This window comes from Ciona robusta, chromosome 1 (genome assembly GCF_009617815.1).
Source record: "Ciona robusta chromosome 1, ASM961781v2".
In the NCBI taxonomy this organism is placed as follows: domain Eukaryota; kingdom Metazoa; phylum Chordata; class Ascidiacea; order Phlebobranchia; family Cionidae; genus Ciona; species Ciona robusta.
In genome coordinates this window covers 11,176,672-11,187,106 of record NC_143235.1, presented here as the reverse complement: position 1 = coordinate 11,187,106, position 10,435 = coordinate 11,176,672, and the positions used below count along the sequence as shown (strand labels likewise).

The 10,435-nt window shown below is 35.6% G+C and overlaps 1 protein-coding gene across 1 annotated transcript; it reads right to left on the bottom strand.

Moving 5' to 3' along the window:
- Nucleotides 1–1,089: 1,089 nt before the first annotated feature.
- LOC149743138 (uncharacterized) lies at nt 1,090–10,107 on the bottom strand. Its single transcript, XM_089882671.1, has 11 exons — nt 9,434–10,107; nt 8,791–8,993; nt 8,254–8,494; nt 7,612–7,966; nt 6,475–6,605; nt 5,851–6,233; nt 5,126–5,254; nt 4,117–4,320; nt 3,415–3,616; nt 2,890–3,067; nt 1,090–2,105 (listed from the first exon to the last, which is right to left on the bottom strand). The coding sequence occupies exons 1-11, from the start codon at nt 9,438–9,440 to the stop codon at nt 1,904–1,906; spliced, it is 2,235 nt and encodes a 744-aa protein (XP_089738797.1). The 5' UTR covers nt 9,441–10,107; the 3' UTR covers nt 1,090–1,903.
- Nucleotides 10,108–10,435: the final 328 nt, after the last annotated feature.

The window sequence follows — 10,435 nt, the reverse complement described above, 5'->3', positions numbered from 1 at the left end:
GAATGTTGTGTAACATACCTTCACGTTTTGCAATTTTAAACTTAGAACACTTAACTTTTTCGCCAAAATGTAGGTTTAATTTTGTATTGACGTGGTAATAAATGGATGTGAACCACAATTTCCGGTTCGACCACATTTATAATACATGGGGTGTTAGACTAGCAGTGTCAAAAAAAGGTTAAATCCGATTTCTTCTGCTGGAAATAATTTTTTAATAAAGGTATTTTTAATAACTCTGTTAATATTACCTTGCGTTATAATTCTTTCATTAACTTCGTTTAACAATTACGTGTCAGATCTAATCACCTTATAAGTATAATTCTCAATCTTAGCTGCCTGTGTAATGGTTTAGCGACCTATACCAAATACCTCAGCATGCCCTTATATTAAAACGTTTTTGTTTATTATTAACTGACTATAGTTCTCGTAGAACATTTTTGTTCAATATTAACTGTCTATAGTTCTCCGTAGACCATTTTTGTTTTTGTTTAACTGACTATATTTTTTCGTAGAACATTTTTTTTCATTATTAACGGACTATATTTCTTTGTAGAACTATTTTGTTCATAATTAACTGACTATAGTTCTCGTAGAACATTTTTGTTCAATATTAACTGACTACAGTTTGTCGCAAAGACTGCCCCTGTAAACGTTTTAATAATATCTCAGCTTTTATAATTTTAGTTTAATCTTAACGGAAGAATATATAGGTATCCAAAATATTATGTATGTTACAATACAATGAGCATGTTTTATTGTTGTATATAACTAGATTTAGGTCGTATTTAGATTGGTAAACTATTTTATTTCCTTTGATTGCATTAAGACAACGTATTCATTTGATTCTTAGATTACAATAGAGGTACAGGAACACAACATGCTTCATACCATTGGTTAAATATAGTGTTACGTCGCTGTTATGTATTAAGGTATATACCGTGAGTTCGTTTACTATATTGTTCGTAGGCTTTAACGGTCCCGTCTTTTATCCAAAATGTTATTTGTTTTTCTGTTTTATCATTAAGCATATTTTAACAACTGTTGTTTTGTTGTTACTACCCGTTTTTTCGATTTCGTAAATTCTGGCCATTTTCTTGATAGATAGTTTATTTATTTTATATATTCTGCAATAAAGTTAAAACATATAGGTAGCAAAAGGTACTTTGAGGTTGGCGTGGTGAAATACATAAGTGTGTCTAAATTGTTTTTCCAATAATAATAATTAACAAGATTCTTTAAAACTCAAAAATTAAAACGGTGATACAATGTGTTACTTGTTTTATGATACAAAGCATAAACCAGTAAGAAATTCTTGCTGCTTTTTGACAAAGTCACAGTGAAATGTAAAAGTATTTTGATATTGGCTGTTGGATTTATTGGACTTATGGTTAACCATTGACAAATTTGAGATATATAGTAAAGTGGGGTGGGGGAGATGGGACACCTTATCATTCTACTTTCTCGTCCAATTTGGTGGTAAACAAAGAGCATTCAAAGAAATATAAAACATTGTCCTCACAACTCCCATAGACTGTTGTTTACTGTTTAAAATACAATTAGGATATTTGGATTATATGTGCCAAAGATTTCCCACCTTCCCCACCCTTCTATTTCATAGAACGTATCCGCTTTGATTATTATTTCATACATAGTCGTGCGAGTAAGAGAAAAATGGTTTGCAAGCTATTATTTTTTAAATTAAACGAGGATAATAGGCAACAGACATCGGAATTTGTAAATGTTTGCAAATTAGGATAAAAACTGTGGGGATTTTTCAATAGCGGACGATCTATGATTTATAACCAATTATTCGGCTTACTATTCAACATAAAACTGGTATTCAACATAGAAATGTTTCTACGTTTAATAAATAATGTTGTTTCTATGGTAGTTTGAAACCATTTTACCGAGGCGGTCGCTGCAATGTATGTAGATTTCCATAGGGCAATGACGTAGTTGATGACGTATAACTTGACGGGGTTGTTCGAAGCGATTGCATCCGGCTGTTGTTGTAATTGGTGTTGACGTCACTCATGACGTCAATGTTACCGCTTGATCCACTGCTGGAAAGTTCGCGAACCTTCGTTTGTTGCTGACGTAGGAATCTGTACATTTAGGGATATAAGTAGGGGTGGGTGTAAGATAGGACATGTTTTCATTTTGTTTTATAGTCCCATTTGGTAATAAACAATGTTTTATTTTTATCCGTGGTACTTTTTATGTGTGTAAAAATAGTTGTGCTAGTAAACTAAATTTCCATCGAAACACACGTTTACACTAAAAAAACGTATATAAAGTAGGGTGGGGAAGATGGGACTGCTAGCATCTAAAACCCATATTTTCTAATCATATTTTTAACAATTAAGAAGATTTTTAGAGTCATGGGGCTTAGGTTGTACAACTTTTTAAGTGTTCCTTATTTACAAGAAAATAGAATAAAAATATATCCCATCTTACCCCACCCTACTATATATATGTTTTTTTTTTCTATTTCGAATGATAGTTTAAACTTTAAAGGTTACTAGCACAAATATTTCTGCACACCGCAGTCTTTTTACGTTAAAGGTCACATGCAATAGCATGGCGCCTTGCCCCGAAAGGCGTCGTCGCAAATGACCTCTGGCGACCAGTGTAAGGTCAGCAAATCGTTTTATTTATCTGCAACACTGTTTTTTTCAAACCATTATTGAAATTAAGCCGGTGACGTTTGACAGCTAGCAAAATATTACAGTTTTAATCTCGTTGCAGACAAACACAGAGCGGATGTAGTTTTAAATAACGTTTTTAAACGTAGTCCAAATTTCCACTGCAATTCGGCGGCTTTACTGCAAGCGCTTGATACTAAAACATCAATCAAATAGTCTAAACTCTATACTCTAATTACTGTACCTGGCATCATACTGCACGTTTTCTATTTTCGGCTTTATTGACGTCACAATGAGGTTGACTTGGTCAGGATCATTCCCCATATAACGTATGTGGCGTAAATATGGAGAACCTAGTTTTAGGAAGGCGACGAGCGCTTGGTACATCATTTCCGTTGCTATGTGCAGAGGGTATGACTCGCCTTTGAAAATAAATGCCATTTAGAAGATCGTGCTTTTTAAAACGATAAAATAGCCACATTTGTTCGGTACGAGAAAAACACACTTAATTGTAAAGACCATGTGTGGTGTATAAGGTGCCCAAGCACCAAATGGTGGACAATAAGATGCATGAAATAAACCGTGTGTAAATGATACTGTAAAATAAAACAACCATATCATAACTTCACAGTGTGTATAAAGTGTATTCACCCACAATAAACATTTCTCAAAAATTATCCAGTTTATCTCTTGGTCTAACTGGCCGCACCCCAATCTCCCATACCTTGTTGTACTAAACAGCCATGTTACAACAACAACCACTCCTTACTTTGTTTATTTCCTCCACATAACCCAATGACAGGTAGAACGATCGATCTTGCTTTAAGTTCGACATTTGCTTTGTTAAAAATATTTTTATACGAGTTGTAGAGCAACTTCCGGCTGCGTTTGACGTTACTACTTTGCCACTTTGGCGTCACCACGTGTACAATGTGCACACTCGGAAGTCCAACACCAGGTGTCACCACAACCTTTAAAATTATTTTTTGTAATTGTATACGCAAATCGCAAATGTGTTTGGTTAGTTTGGGTATCAGCTTTAAAATAACCCATTTTAGTTTGTAGAACACTTAGGGTTCTAACAGCGGTAGTAACTTGTTCAAACATTCAGTTGTCATAACTAGACCCAGTGGTCGACCACTTGTGTATATTAACACTATAAGTATTGTTTGTTTTTGTTTGACTTTAATATAATAAGGGTACCTTTGACACTCTACGACTAGAAAAGGTTATACAGTCAACATATGTACAGTGTACACGGCATGAAATATATTACACCCTTTGTCCCCTACTCTTCGAGGGTATACGCAGGATTACATTATGTCATCAGAATTTCCGTTTTACCCAGTAACAATGTAACGAGCAGATGGTGCTACTCAATTCACGCTGATCACCTGTTATATTGTGATAAATTCTATAGCAGTCGAATTTACACGTCATTTCCGGCTCTTACGTCACAATACCCACGTACCTTAGTTTCTGGCACAAGTCCTTTCATTGAGACATGAAGCTTCGTTAGTTTCGGAATCTCGAACGCTCCATGCTTTGCTACAGCCCACGCCAGCTCGCCTGTGACGTGTAAATGACTATTTGTTTCGTTTACCATGACGTCAGAATCAACGTCCGTGACGTCACCCTCCTGAACTTCGATTTTGATTCCAGTTGGCGTCATCACCTGTTATGACGTATATTAGGGTGGGGTAAAATGAGACATGTTTTCATTCTCTTTGCTCGTCATTAAGTAGTAAACAAAGAATATTAACAGGATTATATAACTGTAGCTTTACGACTCCAAAACAGCGTTGTTAATTATTTAAAACAGGACCGGTCCAAATGGGTCTAAGGTGCTAACGGTATCCCATCTTACCCCACAGGTCTATAATAATATAAATTTGATAAACCTTTCAAAAAACTACAACATAAACACATAGTCTACATAACTTTAAGACAAAACACAAATATAGGCTATACCATAGCTTAGGTGTGGTTTTACTTATAGGTACTATTCGTTACATTGTGTCGGGCTGTTAAAAATTTAGCGCACGTAAGTTTTAATTAAATATAAGCTAATCTAATTGTTGTCGCTTAAATCGATGGGAAACTTACTTTTGCCAAAAGCTTTAAGAAAAGAATATTATAAAAATAACGTGTAGAGTAGTGCATCTAGCTCCTAATTATTGCCCGTACATAATTATTCATGGTTTGATACACACATAGTTAAATATATTGAGCATCATACACACGATATTTTTTTATATATTTTATAGGTTGGGGTAAGATGGGACATTTTTAGCACAAAATATCTAAAAATTTCCTGATTGTGCTTTAAACAATTAACAACGGTCTATATGGGAGTCGAGAAAATACGGTTTTATAATTGACTATTCTTTATTTACTACCAAATGGGACGAGAAAATAGAATGAATAGGTGTTCCCTACCCTATTACATAGTTAAACGTAACGCACACACTTATACAAACCTCAAAGTAATTCTTGTGTCTCTGCTTAAAAGTGAAAGGGGATTTAAGTTTCGGAATGTAAGACGGTTTTGAAGCAATGTCAGGGGTTAGTCGTAACCGCACGTTTGGACTTATACTTTTTGAATGGACCTGGGTGACAAAAAACATTCAGATTTTTAGTTTTGACCAAGTAACATTTTATGTATTTGAATAAGTTATATGTTAATTTAAGATAGGTTCTGTAAGCATTTAAAACTTATAGTTAAACATAAATTTAATCCAAGAATACTTAGTTTTGTCAAAATTGGTAAAAATGAAGCAGTTTACCCATGTTATATAAAAGACTATACATTATCTGATTAAGGTATATGGCGTTTATCTCTACCAACGTCCTGCTAGAAGTGTCTCTAGTTGGCATAGGTTGCGTATATATCTGCGCTGCATCGAGTAATGACCGTTCGCTATAAGTTTTGTATTATATACAGATGGGTTGGGAAAGACGGAGCATCTTTGGCCCATAGTACCCAAATATTCTCATCGTGTTTTAAGCAATTAACAACGGTCTATGGGGTTCGCAAAAGTACGGTTTTATATTTCTTTGAATGTTCTTTTTCTACTACCAAACGGGACGAGAAAATAAAATCAAAGGCTGTGCCATCTTCCCCCACCCTTATAGTAGTATAGGTGAACCCTTTGCTTGAAACCAAAAATTTAGGCCAGAAGTATAACTTGTACAGTTTACATACCCCTCGCATGGTGTCTGTTCTTGGCCTTAGCGACAAAGATTCTTCTATGACGTCATCACCGATGGCGAATCGCGGCCGCGACATTGAACTCGGCCTATAACGCGTTTCCAATTGCGGCAAGTAATCCAATGTTGGGCTTGGGCTTAATAATCTGCCCTGGGTCCTTGGTCGCTCGATGTGTGATGACGTATACGTGACGTCATAATCCGATTCGACGTAAGGTTCAGTCGCGTAACGTTTCGGCGACCGCTTTAACACGTGTCTTTCGCCAGCTGCTGCGTAATGATGTAATTGTTGATTTTGTCGAAACACCTCGTTGTGACGTAAAGAATCGCTCCGAGGGAGTGGGGGTAAGAGACGATGCTTCGGGCCGTAGTAATTGTCTGTACAATAATGAATGGTCAGTGTGATTCAGACATATTTGAGTTATTGTAGGGTGCTGAGATAATATGGGACATGTTTTCATTATCTTTTCTTTTCCTATTTGGTGGTAAACAAAAAATATTTACGGAATTATATTTAACCATATCCTCAGGACTTTAAAATAGCGTCGCTATTCTAAACACGATTAGAAAATATGGGCTGCTCACGATTTCCCATTTTACCCCACAGTAATGTACGTACCAGAATGTGTCCTGTACTTTGTTGCGTCATACATCCCAATACGACGACTTAAGGTTCCTCCTAAACTCCCGTAACCTGATGAGCCGTTTGATGACGTGGCGTCTTCAGATTCTTTTCTTGGAGAAGGACCTCTGCGCGTAACAAATCTTGAGCATAATATTGTGTTTACATAAAGCTAGGAAATGCTAATATAAAGCATGTAATAACAGGTATACGACTTTTCGGTTATGCCTCTTTAAAACCGACATTTTCACTTATATAGTTGTGGGTGGGGGGAGATAATTAGGATATTTGGATATTATGTACCTTTTAGCACATAATATCCAATTATCCCGATTGTGTTTTAAACAAATAACAACGGTCTATGGAAGTCGCGAGGATACGGTTTTATAATTCTTTGATTTTTTTTCTTTTTCTACCAAATGAGAGGAGAAAATAGAATAAAAAATTGTCCCATCTTCCCCCACCCTATTATACACGGCTCAATATAAGATCGGTGGTTATCATACGGATGACGTCCGTTGCACGTTCCTATTGAAACAATTTTAGTTTCACAGTGAGACTCAACATATTGAATCGTTGTCAAACCTATACTTAGGCTTATAGGTTTTCACCGTCAGGATGTGGCTTACCGGTTGAATGGTGCGTATTGATACAATGCCCGAGTATAAGTATTTCTATATATAATCTCTTGGTTTCCATGGCTAATATACAAACCCTGGTGTCGGACTATAAGCGTAACTATGGCGTACTACATCGGCAATTGGAATAGCTACAGTAAGATGGGGAAAGATGGGACACTTTTTAACTCCATTTTCTCGTCCCATTTAGTAGTAAACAAAAAACATTTAAAGAAATATGAAACTATGTCCTCATGACTCTCATAGACCGTTGTTAATTGTTTAAAACACGATCAGGATATCTGGATATTATGTGCTAAAGGTGTCCCATCTTCCCCTACCCTACTATATATTAATAATTTAAAAATGAAATTGTAAATTTACACAGACGTAATTTTAACACATTTTAGACTATAGTGTTTAACCCACGTACTGTATTTTGTTATTAAGCTATACGCAAAAATATATTGTGTACGTTGACGTTCATGGTTTCCAATGAATTTTTATTAGAACTTACTGTATTCTCGCGTAGAATTCTTGTCTTGAGTTCGTTGTTTTGTAGTTGTTTTGTCGTCTGTAATTACTAGTAATGTCACTATGTCCTTTGGGATTAGTTGGCGGAGAGCAATCATAGAAATCTTGTAAACTGCTCTCAGAAAATGAGGAATCTTGTTTTTCAAGCGAGTTCCGTTTCTCCAGCGGTTTCTTTTTTGTTTGGGGTAATTCCCAATCGCTATTTTTAGACGACCCCTCGTATGAGGTAGGCAGACGGGATGGCGAACATGAATCGACAGCAGATATAAAAGTTCTTCTTGCACTTTCAACTTCGCTGCTTGAGCAATATAGAGCCAGTCTGTTTGTTTCTTTGATTTCTATGAAGTTAAAGTAATTTTAGTATCTTGTGAATATGATTACAAAGCTGCCTATTCATTAGATTTTGGATTTGAACCCCAAAAGGACTGTGTGTTCGAGGTTAAAGAGCAATATGTTTAGTTTTGTTTAAAGAGAGACAGAGATAACGGTTGTCCTGTAACTTACACAAAAATATTAAACGAAACAATGTATATGTTTCTATAATGTATTTAAAATACAGCATGTATGACTTTTGTTTCTTAAACAGTATAAATAACCGACTTAGTTCCTATATAAAAGCACTTGCCTTTCACCATAACTTTCGGGTGTAAGTTCTTAACCTGGTACGTTGCTTTGTGGTACTGGTGTAGCGTAATGCTGGCCACGTGTTCGTTTAACGGAACAGCTACCAGATCCTGACTGACGTCATAATAGAAATCGAGAAAACGCTGCGCGGCCAATGGCAGTTGATCTTTGTTTGTTTTTGCGGTTGCGCAGAACAACACGCAGTTATCGACTCCTGACCATGAGATTGAAACTTGGTAGATCTAAGAAATTATAAATTGGATTGTCAGCAAACGTGGTTGTGGTAAACTCGTACCCTAAAGTTGTGTGTATAATATTTACTTAAGCCTACGGTTCACGTTCATCGCCAATACTATAAAAAAAACACAGAATTCTGCTGCATGCCTGCTGCTTAACTGTTTTTATAGGCTGTTTTCCGTTTTTAAAAATTCGAGTTAGACGCTATCGAGATATGTTTGTTTAATTTTCAATGGGACAAAACTGTGGACATTGCGTCTCTGCAGAGTAAACTAACTCATTAAATAAGTCAACAACGCACCTGTTGAATTCTTGAGAACTCTCTATAGAAACAATATAAAATGTACGCCATGACGTCAGACTCAACTTTGACCCGCAATAACCCTTCAGTGGCCGTTTCCAGGACAACAACAGACGGGCTAGAAATAGGAGGTATGACCGGGGGCGTCAAATCAGGGGGTGGTGAAGGAAAAGGGGGAGTACCGGGTCCCCCATCGGAATAATCTGTTAACATACAAATAAGAAAGTACCGTCACGCACGTTGTCTAACTACAAAGTAGGGTGAGGATAAGATGGGATACCTTTAACAAATAAAATCCAAATATACTGAACTTGTTTTAAATAATTAACAACGGACTATATATGAGAGTCGTGAAAATGCAGTTTTATAATTCGAATGATTTTTTGTTTCCTACCAAATGAGACAAGAAAATGTATTCTAAACGTGTCCTTTCTTCTACCACTCTACTACGTATTTATTTCCTGCTCATTTTACAATACGATACATACACCCTATATGTCGTTTCAGTCTTAATATATAGACGGAGTATATATGGGTTAGCCACAGCCTCTGTATAATTTGTATAATAAACTTTTGTTGTCATAAATAAGAATTATTAGTTAAATTACACTTTTAGATTAACTATAACATTAAGTAAACTCACAATTCATCGTTCGTGGCGGATAAAGTCTCTCTTTCGGCAGTTCGTGTTGTTACTCTTTATTATATCCTTCTTTTTCACACAAAGGTATCATCCATATAGAATTTTAGGGCTAGGTCAGTTTTAGGCGGCAAATACAATCGAAACTATTCTTTCATTAACTGCTTAACTGAAAATAAATTTTCCTTAAATATTTTTTTCCTAATTTTCTTAATAGTTAGCATTTTAATTATCTTGTTTTATTTAAGAAACTTGAACCTCGAAATTCGAACCTATACCTAACAACTGTGTTTAAATTATCAAACAAATCGTCTTCTAACAAACCAGTATGAAACCAACCACTCATGCGCGGTGCAGAGCAATTAAATTTTAGCGCTTGTTCTCTCCGTTGTGTGTGGTGATTGTACATCATCAATATTTCATTCCCAATCGCTAACGATAAAGCAAAACACCGTTTCAACCACACCGACGTTGGTGCGTGACGTGTCCGATGACGTACAAGCATATTGCGGTTTCGTTTCTGTCGAAAATTTGCATGAACTATATGACGTAATATGATCCTTAAGCTCGAATGCTTTTGTTTAATTAAAAAACATAAAAAAAATAATCTATCGCATTATAGTTTTATGTAATATATTCATTCTGTTTGAAAACCTTGTTTTATTTCATATTTTAGTACGTTTATGCAAGGTCATACATACGGTGTTTTTAAACTATATACTAACGAGACGCAACGCATTCTATTTAGATAGTGCAACTTTGGACAGTGCCTATAAAACGAAACTGTACATTAAATTGTCGCATTATTGAACGTTAAGCTTTATAGCTGTATATCATTTGCTTAATTATCAAAAGTAATTTCTAACCCAAGGCTGTTGGCGTAAATACCGACTTCTCTACTCTTCGCCATGATCAAAGCGAGATTAGATTTAATTATTTATTAAAAGAAACGCTTTTCTGACATTATTTTGCAGTATCTTAACTTTAAACTCGGTATAGACGTAT

What these genes read in the sequence shown, in the direction of transcription:
- LOC149743138 (XM_089882671.1), bottom strand. An exon ending in GACTTGTGCCAGAAACTAAG is followed by an intron (nt 3,617 to 4,116) that starts GTACGTGGGTAT and finishes ATAATTTTAAAG; the next exon opens with GTTGTGGTGACACCTGGTGT. An exon ending in AACGTGCAGTATGATGCCAG is followed by an intron (nt 2,106 to 2,889) that starts GTACAGTAATTA and finishes CTAAATGTACAG; the next exon opens with ATTCCTACGTCAGCAACAAA.